We start from the raw sequence: 22198 nt of genomic DNA on the forward strand, positions 1-22198 counted from the left end.
GGGTTGTCTTCCACTCTTCTAGTTCCCGAGCTAGTTGGTTTCCAAAAATGGTAGGGGAGTTCTTGAATCCCTGTGGTAGTCGGCTCCAAGTCAGCTGCCTTCTTCGTCCTGTGTCTGGATTTTCCCATTCGAATGCAAAATATTTCCTACTTTCAAGTGCCAGTGGGATGCAGAAAAAAGGCATCTTTTAAATCAATCACGGTAAACCATTCAAATTTCTCTGATACAGATGTCAACAAGGTATAAGGATTAGCAACTACGGGATGAATATCTTTGGTTATCTCATTTATTGCTCTTAAATCCTGCACTAACCTATACTTTCCATTAGGCTTTTTAACTGGAAAAATAGGAGTATTATATTCGGATTCACACTCCTGCAAAATGCCTAAATTTAGGTATTGATCAATAATTGGGGCCACCTCTCGCCTGACTTCAGGTTTGATTGCATACTGCTTTAGTCGTACTGGTTCTTTCCCCTCTTTTAGTTCTACTACTACTGGCTGTGCTGCCTTTGACTTTCCGGGGGTCCCAGTTTCCCATACCCAGGGAACTACAGCTTGCTCAATTTCTTCTCTAATGGGTTGGGGCTCTACCTCCTTAATAATGAACATTTTACCAATATTTTCTTCCGGAATTTCTAACTTGACCCTACCTCCTTCAAAAATAATTCTGGCCTGTAACATCGACAATAGGTCTCGTCCTATCAATGATTCAGGGCTATTTGGCATGTACAAAAATTGATGATCAAATTCCTTTCCCCCAAACTTTATATCTACTGGCCGAAGAAATGCCCTTTCTTCAATTTTTCCAGTAACCCCCACTACTTGTATCTTTGTGTCACTTAATGACCCTACCTGTGTATTAATTGCAGAATATGTGGCACCTGTATCTATTCTAAATTCTAACGGTTCTCCCTCTACTTCCATGATAACCTTGAGATCCCGGTCTAGTCAGCTCTGATTCTGATATTCCCCCATTACCAGCGCCTGGGCGACCTCTGCCGTCGAATTCCCAAACTGCCTCGGAATTCCAATCCCACTATTCAATGGGCACTCATTTTTCCAATGTTCTTTATTTTTACAAAGGGCGCATTGGTCATATCCCAGCCTCACCTGGCCCCCGTCACGACCCCTACCAAATCCTCCTCTGCCTCGAGCACGCCCCCTTCCATTACCTCTCCCCACAGCTTGCTGGAGTACTGCCAACATGCTAGCTTGTTGCTTCCTGACCGATTCCTTTTCCCGATTGTTATAGACCTTCCAGGCAACTTCTAACAATTTTTCTAAATTACGGGTATCCTCACCTTCTAACTTCTGCAATTTCTTTCTAATATCCTCCTGGGACTGCCCCATAAAGATTAATGCCAATTGTAACCTTCCCGCTTCCCCCTCTACTTCTAAACTAGTATACCGTCTCGCAGTTTCCTTCAATCGTTCTAAGAAAGCAGAAGGGGATTCATTCTTTTCTTGTTTCACTGAATAAAGTTTGGACCAATTTACCGTCTTTGGAATGCCTGTTCTAACTCCTTCAATTAATAATTCCTGGTATCCCTTCAATGCTTGGTGTCCCCGTGCTGTATTGGGGTCCCATTCAGGGTCTTCCCTTGGTACTAATTCATTCAGAGTTCCATCCGCCACCCGCAACCTTATCATTTCTCTCGCCTTTTCCGTCATAGCCCGCAACACCATTTCCTTTTCAGTAGAGTCCATCAAAGTATCTAATAAAACCTGTAAATCATTCCAATCAGGGTTCTGAGTTTTTATTACCATTTTTACTACCCTGGCCGTACGGTCGGGATCCTCCCTATAAGATCCTGCAGATTGCTTCCAGATCATCAGGTCATTCGGGGAAAACGGAACTTTCACCATTACTCGATCTCCCTGGGGTCCCACCGCCTCTCTCAGCGGGGCCATTACGTGTGTTCCCCCCTCCCGGCCCCCTTTCTTAGAGACTAGGTGACCCCTTGTTCGTTTAGATATCGGGGTATGCTGTTTACTCTTGCCATCCCCTTTTTCCCTTGTTTCCCCACCCTCTTCTCCCTCTTCTTCCGAAGCAGTTTCAAGTGGGGGAGCACTAGGGGAGACCAGTAGGGACACATCCTCCTCAGGGTCTTTATATTTAACTAGATAGTCCGCCTTTTGATCCCGATTCTCGCAACCCCGACACTTCTCATTTGCCACAGTTAGAACCATTATTCCACATTCCTTCTGCCAATCCGTTCTCCGTCCCAAGTAATAAAACAGATCCAAATATGGTATCTCTTCCCATTTACCATTATCCTGTAAATAATGCATCATTGGAGTAATAATATCATGATTCAGTGTCCCATTCCTAGGCCACTGCATTCCCGCGGTGTCATATTGCGGCCAAACATGATTACAAAAATCAATCAACTTATCTTTAGCTAATTCTTGACCAAAATTCCCTTCTTTCCATTTCCTTATTAAACAACCCAGTGGTGAGTCCTCCGGGATTTCAATCCCTGCCGAGGACGTTTTAAACCCTTTAAATGGCATCTTTTACCACTTTATATCCTTTACCACCTTATATCCTGCTACCAGGTATTGATCCTACTCAACTTTCGTCGAGATTTACGGTCAATTTTTTTCCACCAACCTGGGACGTCCAAGCCCAACCGTGCGGATCGTAGGTCCGTCTTAATCGGCAGGCGTCTAAAATCCTTTAAGAATAAAGCACCTTTTGGGCTTACCTCGTAGTTGTCCGACAGGCGCGGGGTCGGGCACGGGTTGATGTCTCCCCAGAAATCACCTGGTGCCGGCGTGGAGTAGATCACCTCGCGAACCGCCCCAGCAACCTTCGGAGTCCTGCCGCGGTCGCCAGAAAACTGTTGCCCAACGAAGAGAAACACAAACCACAAAGTAGTTTATGCGGTGCTTTATTCGGGCCCAGGGACCCGGGGACTAGCGTCCCAAATCAGAATCCCACCGACCCTCATTTTCTTACAGGTTTTATACTATTTCTTACAGATTACATCATCAACGTACGTGCTATACGTGACATTTCAGTTTAACATTAATCTTCTAATTTCTATAGACTATATCCCGTTCCCACAACACCTGCTTCCCTATCTCTATTTACACAAAAGGCTCCCACCATAAATTCTATTCTTCTTTGACCACCGTGATCACCTAACCGCGACGTCTTGGTCCGTTCCTCATGCTTCGTTTGTCAGCACATTCTTTCCTTGTACTTCTCCTAGCAACATGGTTAATTTCCAACAATGCCATCCTCACCCTGATTCCACTGGGGCACCGGCAGTGAGGTGTTCTAACCATCCTCTGCTACCATAATTGTGAAAAACGTCAATCACTTGTTTTAAAATTTTGAAAGTTTAATAGTAAATAAGATGGTTATAAAAATAGAATTAGAGTAAAAAAATTGAACAATTAAGGTTAGGACAATATGAGACAATAAAAAAACAAAATTACAGACGTCTGGGTGCTTCCCCGAGCAAAAAAGCTCCGGAGAAGGACCCCCGTTAACAAAGGAATATCTCTTAAAAGCAATAGCCTGTTGAATATTCTTACATTTCATACATAATGCATAAATTCCATTTAAACAAGGAATTGTCTCTGGTTAGTATCACTTTTTTCCTTTAATCTCTATGGCGTCTTCAGGGCTGAGCAAGGCAGGAGAAGTTGGTCTCTTCTGATAAGGAAGTAGTAATTTTTTTTTCTCTGAAAGTTTTACATTTTCTTGTGTTTGGTATATAAAAATGACATTTTAACTACAAAACTACCTTTACCATACTATCAAAATATTAATACAACATTACCAATCAATGCAACATAATACATATAGTAAATATCTTGCGTAGAGCCATATAATATGCACTTTTCACAGCGGGGGATCCACAGGATGGCGGATGCTGCCGTGTGGTATCCTCCTCTTTTGATCCACAAGATGGCCGAAGCCATGTGAAGCCGTCTTCTTCATCTTGCCCTCCTTCTTCCCAGAATCCCTTTCCTAACCCGACCAACCTCTTCCTCTTCCCAATCCCCTCCTTCCCTCTGGCACCGCCTCTGTCCTCAAATCTCCACCCTCCAACTCCACCCTTTGTTGATCATGCCTCCAGCCCCTCCCTGCTTTTGGTTCCCACAGTTTCCCCGCCTCTACCTCCGGTTCCCACGCTCCAGAACTGCGGGGGGCAGGGGGGTGACCCGGAACCAGGATCCAATCCCTATTCTTTCTGCCGCACCGGTCACTTTCCAGCCGTCAAAAAGAGGAGGTGTTGTCTGTGGCAATTGGGATTCCTTCTCCCAACAAACAATTCTGGATCTATGTAAAGCTCACAAGGAGTTTGGATGCAAAAGTGAATACTTTCGCAGTCTTTTAAAAGTAAATTTAGCAGGAAGCGTGGTGGTCCTTTTGGATCTTCGGCAGCTTTTCTCATGCCTCATGTCCTCAACAGAGTTTCGGCTCTGGGAAGCGGCATGGAAGAAGCTGTTGAGAGAATTACTCCCTGAGCTTTGGCAAGATCCTGAAACGGTGGTTGATAACAACAACCTGCCAATCCGTTTGGACCATTTGTGCGGTGAAGGAGAATGGGTCTCGGTGCCCAGGCAGGCTCAGGATGTTCCTTTGAAGGTTTTGGAGCGCATCAAAGATGCTGCTTCAAAGGAATTTTTCTCGCTGCAGCCTGACGGCCCTCTTGAACCTTACAGCAAAATAAAGCAATTACCATCAGAACCTTTCCTAAAATTTGTAGAGTGATTAATGAAAGCTATCAAGTTACAGGTGAAAAAGGAGGGAGCCCGGGAGGAGGTGCTGGAAGAGATGGCTCTGGCCAATGCGAACGAGCTGTGTAAGACGGCCATTCTCAGCCTTCCCATGGAACCTCCTCCAGCCCTGCAAGATATGCTCCAGGTGTGCGCCAAGAAGGTTCCCTTTATGACTGCCCACCAAAGCCAGAGTTCAAGAGATGCACTCAAGCCCCTGCAAAGGGCCACTGCTGCAGATGCGGTGCCTGTGCTGCCGCTACCACCCCAGGGAAATCCTCAGAGACCACCACCCAGGAGATCAGCGTGTCTCCTGTGCAATCAGGCTGGATATTGGGCATCTCAATGCCCTTTAAAAAGACAGTTTCAGGACTTTAGGGCCCATGGGGGCAGGGGGCCTCAAAGGCCCAAAGGCAATCAGTCAAAAAACTGAGGGGGGAGCGCCGGCCTGCCCAGTGCGCCAACACAAAAGGGGAAGGTCCGAGGGAGGGGAGAAAAACCCAAAAGGTGCGAAAGTTGACCAAACTAAGCCTGCTTTGACCAGTTCTGCTTTTCAGCAGAAATCACCGGACGTGACCTTTTCAAACCATGACGTACGTAGACCCAATCTAACCACTGAATGTCTCCGGGAGCCTTTCAGGTTGCAGCTGACAGAGCCCTTCTACCTGAGTGACGCTGATTGGTATTTGGGTTCAATGGATCTAGAGAAACCGGGCTCTTGGCAATGGATTGATAGTAAGTATGTCATCCTTGGGGACACTAAGCACACCCTGCAAGAGATCGAGATCCTTCCAGGTCTTGTCTCATCAGACCCTGAATGACTCGTTCTCTGGCTGCATTGTGTCTGCCCACCCTTGTTTCTGCCTGAAGGGCAGATAATAGCTCAGGCAATTCCAGCACTGGACCCGTTTCTTGAGAAGGACATCATGAGGAACAGACACCCTGAGGTTTGCACCAAACAAATCATTGGGAGGGACAAATCTAAAATATGGTGTGAGGTCCTTTGGGGTGGGGAAGTCAAAAACATCAAAGAAATTTTGGACACAAAAGCGGATGTGACGATCATACCCAAAAGGATGTGGCCGTCACATTGGGAACTGCAAAACGTGGCTGCGCATGTACAAGGTGTAGGGGGAATGCAATTGGCAAAACAGTCTAAGAGTATCATGCAAATTGAGGGGCCAAACGGACAGTTGACTACGTTGTGTCCGTTTGTTTTGTATTATTCGGAGCCCTTGTTGGGGAAAGACCTGATGGCCCAGTGGGGGGGGTCACGATTGGCATCCCAGATGTCCCCCTGGTTTTTCAGATGACAGTCTCTGAAAAGCGCCCTACCCAGAAGCTCAAATGGAAAACTGATTCACCAGTCTGGGTACAGCAGTGGCTGCTCAGTAAAGAAAAATTGAAGGCTCTTCAGGAGCTCATGGATGAGCAGCTGGCTAAAGGCCACATTGTGGAGACCACATCACCGTGGAACTCCCTGGTCTTTGTTATAAAAAAAGCAAACAAAGACAAGTGGCGGCTCCTCCACAACCTCCGTCAAATTAATAATGTCATGGAAGACATGGGCTCTCTCCAGCCAGGGATGCCATCCCCAGCGATGCTCCCCCAAAATTGGAATTTGGCAATTATTGATATCAAAGATTGTTTTTTCCAGATCCCTCTGCACCCTGACGATGCCCCACGTTTCACCTTCTCGGTCCCTACCCTCAACCGAGAAGCCCTGAGGAAAAGATACCACTGGAAATTTCTTCCCCAAGGGATGAAAAACTCGCCATCTGTTTGTCAGTGGTACCTCTTTTCCCTGCTGTCCCCAGTGCGTGCAGCTGCAGGAGAAGCCATCATCCTGCACTACATGGATGATGTGCTCGTGTGTGCCCCCAATGATGACTTACTGTCCCACGCACTTGACCTGACAATCGATTCTTTGGTTGCTGCAGGGTTTGAGCTTCAGGAGGAAAAGATTCAAAGGATGCAGCCTTGGAAATACCTGGGTCTGGAGATTGGTAAGCGGACCATTGTGCCGCAAAAATTGGTTGTCAAAAATAACATCAGGACTTTAGCAGATGTCCAGCAGCTGTATGGGTCTTTAAATTAGGTAAGACCTTGGCTCGGTCTGACCACTGAGGACCTGGACCCCCTCTTCAATCTGTTAAAAGGGGGACAGGAGCTAAGTTCTCCAAGGACCCTCACCCAAGAGGCAAAAGCAGCCCTAGAAAAGGTACAGGACTGTATGGCCACCAGACAGGCCAACAGGTGCAAATCAGACTTGCCATTTAGATTCATCATTTTAGGCAAATTGCCACACCTACACAGGATGATTTTTCAGTGGGAAAGAGTGGAAAAATCAAAAAAGGACAAAGACTGTAAGGATCCCCTCTTAATCATCAAGTGGGTTTTCCTCAGTCACCACCGGTCCAAAAGAATGACCAGGCCATGGAAACTGGTAGCAGAATTGATCCGGAAAGCCAGGACCCGGATCAGGGAGTTGGCAGGATGTGATTTTGAGTGCATTCACATCCCAATTGAGGTAAACTCAGGCCAAATCGCAAAGGTAGTGTTGGAGCACCTGCTTCAAGAGAATGAAGCTTTGCGGTTTGCTCTGGATAGCTACACAGGTCAAATTTCAATTCATCAGCCTGCTCCCAAATTATTTAGAGAACAAATTCAGTTCAAATTGTCATTAAAAAGTGTTCCGAGCAGGAGGCCCTTAAAGGCTCTAACCGTTTTTACAGATGCATCAGGAACATCTCATAAATCAGTAATAACATGGAAAAATCCTCAAACTCAGCAGTGGGAAAAAGATATTGTCGAGGTGGAAGGATCACCTCAGGTAGCTGAGTTGGCTGCAGTTGTTAGAGCTTTTGAAAGGTTTCCTGAACCGTTAAATTTGGTCACAGATTCAGCTTATGTAGCAGGTGTAGTATCCAGAGCTGAGCAAGCTGTACTGAGTGAGGTCTCCAACACTGCACTTTTCAACTTGCTCTCAAAACTAGTAAATCTGATCTCCCACTGAGAGCAACAGTTTTATGTGATGCACATCAGGTCACACACCGATTTACCAGGATTCATAGTCGAAGGCAACAGGAGGGCTGGTGCTCTTGCTGCGCCTGTGGAAATGGCCCCACTCCCAAACATCTTTGGACAAGCCAAAATCCGCCGTCAGCTTTTTCACCAGAATGCACCAGGCCTAGTCCGCCAGTTCCACCTAACTCGTGAACAGGTTTGGGCAATTGTGGCAATGTGTCCCTCATGCCAACAACACACACTCCCAGCCCTGAGTGCAGGAGCGAACCCCAGGGGATTGAAGAGCTGTGAGGTATGGCAGATGGACGTGACACACATCATGTCCTTTGGTAGGCAAAAGTATGTCCATGTATGAGTGGACACCTTTTCTGGAGCTGTCTATGCCTCTGCCCACACAGGGGAGAAGTCTGGTGATGCCATGAAACACCTAATACAGGCTTTCTCCTTCCTGGGCATCCCCAAATCAATAAAAACTGATAATGGGCCCACGTACAAGTCTAAGGAGTTCAGAAGCATCCTGCAGCAATGGGGAGTAAAGCACAAAACAGGCATCCCCTACTCCCCGACAGGTCAAGCCATCATGGAGAGGACCCACCAGAACATCAAAAGGGTCCTCAGCCAGCAACAACAGGCTGTAAAAATAGAAACACCCTCAATCCGGTTGTCCAAGGCCTTGTTCACCTTAAATTTCTTAAATTGTACATATGAAAATCTTAACCCGCCAATCGTGCACCATTTCAGGGAGAACTGCCAGCTGCAGCTGAAAGCAAAGCTACCAGTGTTGTTTAAAGATCCAGCAACCCGGGAGACAAAGGGTCCTTACGATCTGGTCGCCTGGGGTTGTGGATACACCTGCGTGTCCACTCCCTCAGGTCTCAGGTGGGTGCCATCCAAGTGAGTGAAACCATTCATCCCTAAAAGTGTAAAACCACCAGCAGAGGCCCCACAAGTAGTCAACACCGCCTGGAGAAGGAGAAAGCGCCGTATCCTCTCCCTTTAAATATCCCCTCTTTTCCCTGACAGTGCTTTTTCTGGGCATTCTGTTTACATTATTTATCATCCTTTTTATTTTCTCAGCTTTAGGGGTATCTCCCATGGACTGAGTTTTCCTCCTCCTAATTTGATAAAAAAGGGGGAAATGTTGCATTGTGCTCTGTGTTATTTATTTTCATATTGTATTTTATGTTATTTATTTTCGTTGTAATGGTTTGTTCTTCACTTCCCTGTTCTCCTAAGAAATGTTATGTTCTAACGTTTGTCCCTGCCCCCCTTCTCTGTCAACCCTCCCATATTCCTCCTAGTCCCCTCCTACGGGCCCTGCCTGTCATTCAATTGTTCCTCCCGGCTTCTAGAGTTTGGGTAAGGACATCGAGTGATAGGGCAGGAGCCAAGGCGGTTCCTCCCTTTATGTTCTCATTGGTTTCTTTAAATGTCCCTCCAACCCTGTTCCACTCCCACCTTGTCCCTCATTGGATGTTGGTTTGTCTCCTCCCTTAGTCCCTCCCCTGTATTTAATCCCGGAGCTCATCACCCCGGGCGGCTCGGCTGGAGCAGCTTCCCTGAGGTTAGGATGTCCCCAGGCGGGACTGAATAAACACCTTGGACTTTGCCCTCCAACTGAGTCCGACTCCTGCCTCCGTCTTCAGCGAGGTCTCTCCCATGATCAGGGGAAAACCCCCTTAGCCGCTCCTCTGGTTCCCAAAATTCAGAGGAGTTTTCCCCGACTGATCGCAGTGTCAGAGCTAGCTTGGGTGGATGGAGCCGCTGCTCCGAGAAGGACACTGCGACAGTTGAGGAGACCGTTATAAAACATTTCTTATTAAATACTTCCTTTTTTTTGATTTTTAAAAGTGGGTTACTGTTTCTCTGGAGGCAGAATTTCAAAGAAAAGTCATGAGCAAGCAGTAGAAACTTCTGCTGTTGGTAGCAGTGTAATGGCAAAGAGAATCCTGTTGCTTTAGATAACCATTAGCCTGTGATTTTTTTAAAGCAGCTTCATGGAAACAGTGCACAGTTCACTGATGTCTATGAACTGAAGGAAGATATTGGTGTGGGCTCCTACTCTGTTTGCAAGAGATGCATCCACGTAGCTACAAACATGGAGTTTGCTGTGAAGGTATTGGCATAAATTCCACTCTGACATTCTGATAATATTGACTAGTAGATTTGAAAACTCATATTTGTGAATTTTCTAATTATTGTGGCTGTTTATGTGCTTTACCTTGAGTATTGTGTCTAGTTCTGGGCCCCTCCATTTAGGAAGGACGTTGAGATGCTTGAGCGTGTCCAGAGGAGGGCAACGAGGTTGGTGAGGGGCTTGGAGCACAAGCCATATGAAGAATGACTGAGGGAACTGGGATTGTTTAGCCTGGAGAAAGGGAGACTCAGAGGTGACCTTATCACTCTCAACAACTTCCTGAAGGATGGCTGTGGTCAGCTGGGGGTTGGTCTCTTTCTTCAGGCAACAACAGATAGAACAAGAGGACACAGTCTCAAGCTGCGACAAGGGAGATATAGGCTGGATATTAGGAAAAAGTTTTTCACAGAAAGAGTGATAAAGTACTGGAATGGCTTGCCCGGGGAGGTGGTGGAGTCACCATCCCTAGAAGTGTTTAAAAAAGACTGGATATGGCACTTGGTGTCATGGTTTAGTTGAGGTATTAGAGATGGGTTGGACTCAATGATCTTGAAGGTCTCTTCCAACCTACACATTCTGTGATTCTGTTATAAGTTACAATCTTGAAAGCTGAAAATCCTGTACAACGATGGTAACACCGGAAATAAAATGGGATTCACAAGGGTGGAACTGGGCTGCAGGGAATTAGTGATGCTTCAGACCAGTGCATTTCCTTGTTCAGTGGAGCAGGATAGGCTGCATTAATGACAGTGTTTTAACAAGGATAGAGCAAGAAATGAATAAATGGGATTAGAAGCTGGGAGATTAATTACTCATGACTAGTAAGAAGTAATGAACTCTAGAATTTTTTTATTCTGTTGTTTAAATGAGAATATAAATACAAAAAAATGCCTTTGTTAAATAGACTTTGCTTATGCAAGTTGTTTTTCCTGTTATATTTTGCAGATAATTGATAAAAGCAAAAGGGATCCCTCAGAAGAAATCGAGATTCTCATGCGTTATGGGCAACATCCAAATATTATTACTTTAAAGGATGTATGTACCTCCTTTCCTGCTGCCTCTTATTAGACAGTGCTGAAAAAATAAATGCAGATATAGGCAGTTTATTGGTATTTATTAACTTTCTTTTATAGAAAAATCTACTGGGAGAGCAGTATGTAATAGTAGAGGGAGTGTTTCAAAATACAACCTTGTCCTGATACTAATTTTTTCTAAAGCCTGTTTAACCAGCCTGAAATGATAAATGATGTAAAGGTTAGAAATGCCATATTTCTTCTTGTTTCAAAGGAGCAGCCAATGTGTAGAAAAGAAGAGAAAAGAAAAAGAAAAAGCAGTGGCCTGCATGTTGTCCTGTCTATGCCAGAATGACCCTAGAAGGGAGGAGCAGTAGGGAGTTGTAGGGCTGCTCTCCTCTTCCAACAGAAGTTCTTACACTGAGAAATGTAACTCAGAGTGATGAATTAACAGCTTGAGTCATGAACTTCCAGGATGACACATGAGCTGCCTTGCACTCCCTGCTTTGGCAGTCCCTGCTGTTTGTGCTGTCCGCTCCTGTGGGAGGAGGGGATTTCTGGGGATGTGTAACTGCAGATGTTGCCTTTTAATAGCTTGGAGTGTATTCTGTGTGAGTGCACTGTTCAACCTCTCCCCAGGTGTATGATGATGGCAGATTCATCTACCTGGTCACAGAGCTGATGAAGGGGGGGGAATTGCTGGACCGGATCCTGAGGCAGAAATTCTTCTCAGAGCGGGAGGCCAGCGCTGTGCTCTTCACCATTGCCAAGACCGTGGACTACCTGCACTGCCAGGGGGTGAGTGAGCCCTCCCACCCCACACCCCTGTCACAGCTCTGAAATTGCCACTCCTTTGCCCTGTGTGCTTTGCTTGGCTTGTTCTCATGCTACAAGGCTTTGTATTTTATCACAAAGGTGAATAATAGAAACAACTTATCCTGTTATCCTGGCAAAGCCTTTGTGTCGGGGGCTTACTCTTTGGACTCTACGCTTTATGAAAAAGCAGATTTTTGTCCTTGTTGCCAAATGGTGATGTTGGTTCCAATTGCATTATGAACCAGGAGGTTTTTATTACATTACTTGAACTAGAATTTTTTGGTACTTTAAAGTTATATAGTTGTTTAAAACTCTCATAAGTATATTCCTCTAGAGAATAGCTTTCATAAATTGTAAATTACAAACAAATGTACCTGCTTCTCCTAAATGATGGCTTTTCTAATGTCTTTGCTTAAAGGTGGTGCACCGAGACCTTAAACCCAGTAATATTTTATACACTGATGATTCAAACAATGCTGATTCCATCAGGATTTGTGATTTTGGATTTGCAAAACAACTTCGAGGAGAAAATGGACTACTTCTAACTCCCTGCTACACGGCAAACTTTGTAGCACCAGAGGTATTTCAAGCTTCTCTGTGTTTTCTTTATGCTGTTTTTGATGCATCAAATGCTTAGACATTTCAGCAATGCTTTGAAAAATATTCAACAGTTCTGCTACTTTTCTTTAAATATAATCACACATGCTTTTTAAACACTGGGGAATGTGTTTATTATAAACCTGCTTTAAAAATAGCAGAGTCCACACTCAAAAATAAGATGTGTGCCTGTTGAAAAACTTAAGAGATGACCTGGGAACAAGAAATATTGTTGGTATTTACTGCAACCTGTATATTAGAAAATCAGTAATCAAATCTCTGACATGATCCAGGGATAGTCTTACCCTTCCTTAGGCTGTAGTGTTGTTTTGGGTTTGGTTTTGTTTTTTTTTTTAATATATGGTAAATATTTAACTCTCTTTGTTTCATAGGTTCTCATGAGACAAGGATATGATGCTGCTTGTGACATATGGAGCTTGGGAGTTCTCCTTTACACAATGTTGGCAGGGTAAGAACATTTCTGAGCTGTTTTGTTTACCTAAAATCCCAGAATGTTGCCTGTATCCTTGCTTCCATAGAAATGGTGAGGCATTGGCTCATGGAATGACACAGACACTCAGGTGGGACAGGCAGCTCTGAGTCAAAGCCAAATAAACCACGTTTATCTCACAAGTAGGATCAAGGTTTCTCTTCCCATAGTGCAGGACTTGGGGGAGCCAAAGACTTCCCACCGTTTTCAGGAGGGAACTGAGTCTGTGAAAATATGTGGTGGGTTTCTTTTTACCCTCCAGCCTCTTGTCCTCCCACCCCATCCCCTTTACTCACCTTGTGTCTCCTGCCCCTGCTGCATTCCTGTGTAAAACACTCTGGGTTGTGATCTCTGAAGTTTCCTGAACATTCAAACCTGATGAAACTCTAGGAAGCATCTAGTGGCCAAATGAGAGATGTTTGCTGAATTCTGCTCTAACAGAAAAAGAGCAAGTTTTTAGTCTTATGGCTAAATTCTGTCTATTGGAAATTATTCTCTTGATAAATCTGTACTTCCCATTTAATATTAGAAATAATAATATTTTATAGTATGTCTATATATTGTGATATATTTCTGTTGGCAGTGGGATATTGACTCTGATTAGCGAGATTTTACCAATTTCTTGCAGTTTTTATCTAACAAGGTGTTTTTGTTCTTTTTTTTTCTTTCACCAGCTATACTCCATTTGCCAATGGTCCCAATGATACTCCTGAGGAGATCCTAGTACGGATAGGCAGTGGAAAATTCTCTCTAAGCGGAGGCAACTGGGACACTGTTTCAGATGCAGCAAAGGTGAAAATGTGTTTTGGTTTTATATTTTTGTAGAATTCCAATGAAGTCTACTGAGCTTTATCAGCTAGACTGCTCCATAAGTGTGGTTTGTTATTATTATCTGCAGACTTTATTGCAGGGAAGGATATATGCTCCAACATTTTATTTAAAGACTCCATCTGTAATCAATATGGATTCCCTGGGATGGTGTTGACCCATTCTGTGGGTATCTTAATCACCAGTGTTACCTTTTAAAAAGATCAGCATTAATATTTAATATTAATGTTTAAATATTTTTCCCGATCATTTGGAAGTGCACTATTTGTTCATTTCAGTAGGAGTGATTCAGAATGCTTGTTGGCTGCTGCTGTCTTACACAGAAGTGAATTTCTCATGCTATTTAAGAATGCTTCACATTTTGTACCTAAAACAAAGGGAACATTCTGTCAGCTTGCTCATATTTTGGTTTTATTTCAAACTATTGCTGTCTCTGTTCTGTGCCCTTCCCACCCACCTCTCCTTTGGACCAACGTTGTAATTAATCAGTAGCTTATTGCTAATGCTTCTAACAGGCAAAAACAAATGTCCATTGCTGTTGGCTTTATGCTTTATGTGGCTTCTTGACGGAAAAATTCCTTGCTGGTGTCTCACTGTCTCTGAATTCAGTTGTAGTAAGGAGTCAGCAGAGCCTAAAGTGCAGAATGAACAAGGAGGGAGATTTGCAAATAATAGCTTTCCTCCATAAAATCTGCCTGCTACATTTGAATAGTATTTCTAGTCTTTTAAAGATTACATTCATAATAAACACGAAAGGCACAACAGTGAGTTGCTTTGCAATCAAGGCTGGCTCTGTTGAACTGCTCCAATAGTACCACACATTGTTCTCAGCCTTCTGCAGTATCAGGACACAGATTGATCCTGTTTGTCTGCTGATCTCTGTGTGTTGGCATTATGTTAATCCCTCTACATCGGGTGCTCCTCTCATTGCTGCCATCCCTTCTGCTTTAAAGGCCACCTAAGATGATTTGGACTGAGTAATCTTTGTGTTTCCCTTCCCTGCAGGACTTGTTGTCACACATGCTGCACGTGGATCCCCACCAGCGGTACACGGCCGAGCAGGTGCTGAAGCATTCCTGGATTGCCTGTAGGGACCAGCTGCCTCATTATCAGCTCAACAGGCAAGATGCCCCACATCTAGTAAAGGTAAACCCACCTGGGATGCTGCTTCAGCTGGGGGCTGTGCAAGGAGTTCAGTTGGTTTAGGGCTACAGACAGAAGTCTCATTTTTTCTATTTGTTTTCTACAGTACCAACACATTTAAGTTACATAGTGAGACAAATTCATGGAATGGTGGAATGGTTTGGGTTGGGAGGGACCTTAAAGCTGGGCCATCCACCCCCTGCCATGTGCAGGGACACCTTTCACTGTCCTAGGCTGCTCCAAGCCCTGTCCAGCCTGGGCTTGGACACTTCCAGGGATCCAGGGGCAGCCACAGCTTCTCTGGGCAGGGCCTCCCCACCCTCACAGGGAGAATTCCTTCCCAATATCCCACCTAACCCTGCCCTCTGTCAGTGGGAAGTCATTCCCCTTGTCCTGGCACTTCAGGCCCTTGTATACAGTCCCTCTACAAATTAAATTAGTAAATAATTATTTTTAACCTCTGTAGAGGAAGAGATTTTTGTGTGTGTTTTCTGTAAGGTAGTTCTTGAGTTGTCTCCTAAGTCAGGACCTGAGTAGCCACTGAAGTGGCTGTATTTGAGAAATTGGTGCTAATCTGGCTTGAAAGATATAAATTCTGACCTACATTAACAGGTCACTCCTACATCTAAGGGATACAAAAGAAAGAGAAAGAAGTCTCAGGCACCCATGCTTAGACATTGGAAGGATTCAACAACTGATTTTTTTTTTTTTTCCTAAAGAACTTTAGAGAATTCACATGATCTGGCATAAGTCTTGTTTGGTTTTAATGGAGTTAGTTGAGTATTTAATGTTTACTTGCTTTATTTTCTGATTAAAACATATATACATATGAATTATTATTATGTATTTCTTTTTTCTCTAGGGAGCCATGGCTGCTACATATTCTGCACTGAATCACAAGACATTTCAGCCAGTGCTGGAGCCTGTGGCAGCCTCCAGTTTAGCTCAGCGACGGAGCATGAAAAAGCTCACATCCACAGACTTATAGATCCACTGGGACACCTGAGCAAACACAAGCAAGGGGGAAACCCAGCAAGTGGCTCTGTTTTGCCTGACCTGTGATCAAAAGGCATCTATGGTTTCCTGCTACACTACTTGAATTCTGTAAAAGTCCTTTTTTTAAAAAGAAAAAACAAATTCACAGGTTTACACTGTGTTTATTTTACATGCCGTATCTGTTAAGTTAATTTAAACATCAGGTACACCATAATGAATTTCTCTACACTGTCTTTTGATATCTGTTGCAAATATTCTTTCACATTCTGTATAGTTTTGCTGGGTTCAGTTTAAAAAAATGGTTTAGAGGACCATTGCCAATGACCAAGTTGTACATAAAGTGTCAGTGTGAGTTTTCTTGCTTCACACCTTTAGACCCTGCTGTGAAGGGCAAATTCTTCATTTTGTAGTTGGGCACTTCATTGATTCAACTCAATTCCTTTCCCTTGTCCATGACTATTATGCAGAGTTGAGCAATGTGATGTGCCAGAATTAATTCATCACTGTTGATTTGGTAGGTCTGTGTTTGCATGGTGCCAGTAACCGAGGAGTTTCTGTGGAAATACAAACCAAAGGGATGTACAAGATCCTGCACTTCAATTTGATCTCTTGTGACCCAAAATAAATGCTTGCTATGGCGTCTAACAGGAAAATTAACAGTGGTTGTTACCACAAATTGTGTCCTGCACTGAGCTGGAGAAAGTCAATATGTGCATAAACTGTCAAAATTCAGGCTCTCAGAAACATTGGTGCCACTTCAAAACAACATCATGCAGCTCAATCCTTTGTTATTTATATTTCCCATCTATTAGAACAACTACTGTGTTATTTTCCTCAGCAGTCTTTCCACTAAATATACCCAATATTAGATTTGTTTGGCATATGAGACAAACTGACACTTTATTATAACCAACTTGGCACTTGGGGTTTATTTTTTATTGATTTGATTTGATTTTTAGTAGAAGGTTGCTTCTCTCTGAATCTCTTGCCACATGTACAAATATTACAGAACAGAAATGCAAAATTCTCTTCGCCTAACTGTAGGGGTAGCTTGGGAAAAATAAATAAGCCTTGCTGTGTGCCCAGATAAGGGAATTCTGACCAAGAAATTTCACAGTTAGGGACAAATTCCTTTCAGCGTCCTGTGGCCAGCACTCACTTGCCCTCTCTGTCTGGTGTTAGGACTTCAGCTGTTCCTAAATGCTCTGGTGGGCAAGAAATTCATTTCAGGGCCAGAATTGCCTTGGGGTTTCCTGACTCAAAACCAATGCTAACTGCTGGTAGTTCATTCAGAGATACACTTAGAAGTGTTTTCAAAAGTTGTAGACACTGAGTAATTGTAGTGACATAGCAGGATGCTTTTAAATATTTAATATATTAGTGACATTAGACTGTCAAGTGACCAAAACTCAAACATAGTTCAGGCTCATTTGTCATCATTGAATTTTCAAATGCAAGACCCTAGGACTGACAGAAATCAGTGTTTTGAGACAGCAAAAAAAAAAACTTCCAGGAGAATTCTGGCCCAAACACCAGGAGTGGTGGTGATAACTCAGATCTCACAAGAGGTGTTGGCTGGTTTTTGCTTATACCTGTGAAGGACTTAGTGGTGTTGGAAGTACTTTTAGATAAGCTGCTTTCTTCTGTTGTGGTGGGGGGAGATGGACATTATCTGGCCAAATAGTTAGGTATGAATATATGTAGATTTGAGACTTAATGATCTAGCAAACATAGGTGTGCTCTTTGTATCACGCAGAATATCCCCCAGATGGAATTTCTTGAGCGTTTGATAGATGTTGGAAGCTTTAGGGGCCATTTGTGCCTAGTATTGAGGTGCTTGTTTGAAATGCTTGAAAGCTTATCAAAGAACACAACTGCTTCCTGGAAAGCTCCTTATTTAATACAAAATCTGCCCCTTTTGCAGCTGCTTCTCCTCCTTTTCCTTATTGAAGACCTTTTCCAGCAAGAATGCCTGGAAACCTCTTGTCTACACTCTGTCAGGGTCATTTTAATGTAGATTTAAAGATGACTGCCAGAAGAATTTGAATTCATTCAAAAAAAAGGGCAAAAGTGGTGGAAATTAAACTCCCTGTGCCCAGGTCTAGGTGTAATGTAGGTTGAAATGTAGTCCTAAAAGTTGTATTGGGGATAAGAGGTAATGCAAGGCCTGGAATACAATGAAAATATCAAACTTGAATTGTCTTCAGCTTTCTTGTAAGGCAGCAGCTGATCTTTAATGGCTTTATCCATGAGTCATTTAGCAGTGTTTCTGTTGGTATTTTCTTTTAGTTTGCTTAGAAGCACCATAGTATAGGCACCTTAAAAGCATTTTGCACAAGAGCAGTTGGAAGTAGCTGAAGGGACTCAAGTTGTTCTTGATGTGCAGCACAAAGGTGGTGAGAGGAAAAGAACACAAACAAGATGGATGTTCTGATTCATTGCAGAGTATCCCTGTTTTATATCACTGCTGACCTTTAGTGCAAGTGGTACTCCAGGGGTAAAAGCAACGTTTCAGTGACTGCAACATTAGAAAGTTATCTTATTGTGGGGAAAACATATGGATGTGTTATATCTGACAGGCCAGTGTACCCTGGTATGCCAATTATAATCCTTATTTTGAGGGGAAAGTTGCCTTGCTTTGACTATTTCAGCATATCAGTCTTGGAAATATTTGGGATATGCAGGAACACGAAAGAGTTCACTTGCTGTTTACTTTTACTGTATTTAATGATCATCTTTGTGAGGCTCCTTTGGGAATTCCTTGCCTGTTTCTCATCCTTTTCTTTCCCAACTTACGTTTTGATATCTAAAAGTAGCATGGTCTGCTCATGGGCTGTCAGTTAAAGGTTTGAGATGGAAGAGCAGGTGGGAAATGGGAAAGTGCTCTGGCTGCAGTGAAAGGTTGGTGGAAATTATTTCATATCATCTGGGCACAGTTCAAGTTTACAAACTGGTGATGTTCTTACTGCCTGAGTTAGAAAAAAAAAAGCCAAATTTTCACAAAGGCTCATAATTACACAGAAGTAGGCATTTGGGCTAAAAGAATTTCCACAAAACTAAATCTTTAATGATAGAATATTTTGGCTGTGGCTTCCTGCCAAAAAAGCTCCTGCTCTGGTGTTAGGTGATGATCATTATCAGTAAGTTCCAGCTCTGGTGCACACAGAAAGCAGATTCCCGCTGGAGCTGGAGTGGGCTCAGGACCTCTTTTGCTGTTCTTTCACCCCAGGATATCTAAATTTGTACCCTCAGTTATCCTTTGGCTATAAAGTGATGAACTCTCTTGTATTCCTGTTCCATATCCAAAAACTGCAGTGGCACCATGGTGAGCCCATGGTGGGGTCACAGGGCCCTTCCTGAGAGCTTTCCTGGTTGGGTCCAGTCAAGCCACTGATCTGTGGCTTGTGCGGTTTTCTTCTTTTTCCCATTGTGCTCAAAATCAGTGAATTCCCCTTGCCCATGCCAGGAGGTGCGGGGGGCTGATCCTGCTGTTCATTTGAGACCTCTGTTGTTTGAATGTTCTTGCAGCCAGAGAAGGCATCCAAAACCTCACCCAAGTCAGTCATGATGAGCTTGAATTCTGTCTTCCATGTTTTAATACCTTTTCCAAAGCTGATCTTCAGCTGTCCAATAGTTAAAATAACCTCTAGTAAACTTCAAGATTTCCTTGCAATCTACTTAGAGACTGGTCTGTAGAGCTGTGTGAAATTAATTACACAAGGTTATAACAATTCTCCTGGTTTGTGTCAGTGAAATCAGGCTAAAACATCAATGCAAACACAGGGTTTTATGTATTTCTGTAGCACTTAAGCTTTTCAGTCCTATCCAGAACTAAAAGTTTGCAAATATTTGTGGGAGGGGAGGAAGGAGCAGGTTTTTCTTTCTCAGTTTCCAGAAAGCTTCTGAAGCTGTGATCATAATAGAATCCTTATATAATCTTATAGGAGCTCTGTAGGGTTAACAACATAAAATTCTCATTAAAAGTTTGTTCCAAAGCTCTTCTAGGTGTGCACTGACAGCTGTTGGTAACACCCCTGCACTTCATTCATACCACACCAGTCTTCTGCATCAACATCTCTGTCCCTGCTCCAGTTATTTTTTAAATATTTGCTTCTCCAAATAGAAGAATGGATAGAAATTTGAAAACCCCCACCCTTAATGTATGGCTGAAGCTGATTAAGTATTGTAATAATTTGCATAATTAGAAAGTCCCCCACAAAATTATCAGCAATTGGTTTTCTTGAGATTTTTCCTGTGTAAAGAAAGCAAACTTTCTCTGAAAGCTTTAAAAGATACTTAATTGATTATGTCTCTTAATTATTAATTTTTGGGCAATAACTTATTACCAATAGTGAGTTTGAATAACCCTGAATCCTCTTGTGGGGTTTTTCACATGAGGAACAAGGACCCTGGAGGTGGATCTGCTTTGCAGGACCAAGTGTTCGGGTTTGGGTGTTTTGCATTAGGCTTTTGAGCAGTGTTTTCTAATTAATTAATTAATTGCATTGTCATAATATCCCAAGCACTTTGGCATCTTGCACTGATGCTCTGGTTAGAGCTGAAACTCTCCTGGCAAGTGGCTAAATCTCCATAAAGGGCATTAATTGAGAACAGTGTGCAATGAATTCCATGCTCTCTGACGTACTTCAAAGATGAAACTCTACATAAGGTCCCCGTTATCAGATATTGTAACTAATTTCTTTCTCTTAAGTATATTGTGAATTTTGTATGATACTGTATTTATTTCATTTAATTTTAAAAGAAATGTTTTCTTTAAAGCTCTGTATATATTGACATTAAAGTTTGCATTGTACTACATTCTCTTCTTGCAAGGCTGGGTTTGGCAGTGCAGTGGTGTTTCTCTTGGCACTGCTGCCTTCAATTACAACACACCAAAGACAACCTCAAAATTGTATTTATTTTTGTCAAACTCCCTGAATAATCATAAAGGTACAGTTTTAATTAGCTGGCAGTTCCTTGAGTACTAGAATAAAAGGGTTGCAAATTCATAACATTTGGTAATTGACAGAAATCCATCACTTCTGCTTTGAAAGTTCACTTGCTTCTGTTTTTCAAATGGATATAAAAAACAATGAGCAAGCATTCCTAAATTAAATGTATATTACTTCATAAACCTTGCCAAAAATCTCACATATATCAAGAGGTATTTATAAATTTATATTCAGTCAAGTGTTTCATGCCTCACTTGCAGCAAAACAGACATTCAGTGGTAGGATTGATGTGTTACCTCAGGGTGGGATCATCTACCTCTGTTTTTTAAGTACCTATTAAATTTGACTCCATATATTAAGAGGAAATAATTTTCCTGCAAAGATCTGATCCTTTGAAAATAGACACTTGAATTACAAGTGGCAGGAATGACATTAAAAACTGGGTTTAAAATCCTCCTGAGGTGTTTGATAACTACTGGTGCTGTTGGTATTCACAATGGTTTGTAAATACTTTATTTTTTCTGAATGCACAGGAAGGTTTTCCCACCTTTGCCTCAGGTCCATCTCCCAGTTGCTGTTTGCTCACACAAGACACTGCTTTTACTAGCAATGGTGGCAGAAGAAGGGAGGGACGAGCCACAGAGGAGGCAGCAGGTGCAAGTTTCCCAGATTGAGATGATTTGTTTGATTTCATTCACGGTGGGCAGGAAAAATGAATCAAATTGGACAAAAACATTAAAATAATTTTTTAAAGCCCTGAGTCTCAGGGATTGAGATCTGCAGGCTTGGTGAAGGTGTTGCTGGATGGGAGGAGACAAGGCATGGATTAAAAACCAACCTTACTGAATGTTTGGAGAAACCAAGGACAGAGATGAGCCAAGTGTTGAAAAAGAGACTCCAGAATGTGCCTTAATTGCATCCCGCTCTTTGTTTTCCTGCAAATGTTGGTTCTCAGGAGCTGTTTTCCCCATGATTCATGTCTGAAGCTTTATGACTGTAAGAGGCACCTTCCCACATTCTTTTGTGTTTTTATGGGGTGCAAAATGTTTTAAGGTAAAGATGTTCCCACCTTTGCTTGCCCCAGCAGTAGCAGGAAGAGGGAGCAGGTGTGTGCTGTCAGTTTTGTCAAAATATGGATTTAACTGCATTTATTTTCGTGGTGGTGCAAGAATTGTTTTATTAAGTTTTTATAAGAAGTTTTATGTTATGGTTCAATTCACTGTGCCCCCAGTTCTGTAACAGTCCATCCCCTTTTGAGTTTTCTGTATAACAAGGTGTTTCGTGTGAATCATCCCACCCCCCACCTATCATTGTCCATCCCTTCTCCCCCCCCCTCCCCCTGCTCTGGGGCACCCTGTCTATCACTTTGGGACCCCTCCCCAGCCTGGGAAATTCCCAGGGAGGGCGTCGAGTGATAGGTTGCCCCAGGGGAATTCCTTTTCTCTTGGTGTCAGTGGTCA

At 43.0% G+C, this 22198-nt stretch overlaps 1 protein-coding gene across 4 annotated transcripts in view; it reads left to right on the top strand.

The window, feature by feature from the left end:
- RPS6KA6 (ribosomal protein S6 kinase A6) overlaps positions 1-20602 on the top strand; it is a 70198-nt gene extending 49596 nt beyond the window's left edge. For 3 of the 4 annotated variants that reach the window (XM_040088839.2, XM_058423958.1, XM_040088841.2), the window contains 8 exons: positions 9757-9882; positions 10849-10938; positions 11556-11714; positions 12151-12312; positions 12722-12798; positions 13494-13611; positions 14653-14793; positions 15653-20602. In XM_040088839.2, coding sequence (XP_039944773.1) covers positions 9757-9882; positions 10849-10938; positions 11556-11714; positions 12151-12312; positions 12722-12798; positions 13494-13611; positions 14653-14793; positions 15653-15778 — 999 coding nt within the window. In that variant the 3' untranslated portion in view covers positions 15779-20602. The remainder of the gene's footprint in view (positions 1-9756; positions 9883-10848; positions 10939-11555; positions 11715-12150; positions 12313-12721; positions 12799-13493; positions 13612-14652; positions 14794-15652) is intronic. The other variant, XM_040088840.2, reaches the window with a different exon arrangement.
- Positions 20603-22198: the final 1596 nt, after the last annotated feature.

Source organism: Hirundo rustica, chromosome W (assembly GCF_015227805.2).
Source record: "Hirundo rustica isolate bHirRus1 chromosome W, bHirRus1.pri.v3, whole genome shotgun sequence".
Classification (NCBI taxonomy): domain Eukaryota; kingdom Metazoa; phylum Chordata; class Aves; order Passeriformes; family Hirundinidae; genus Hirundo; species Hirundo rustica.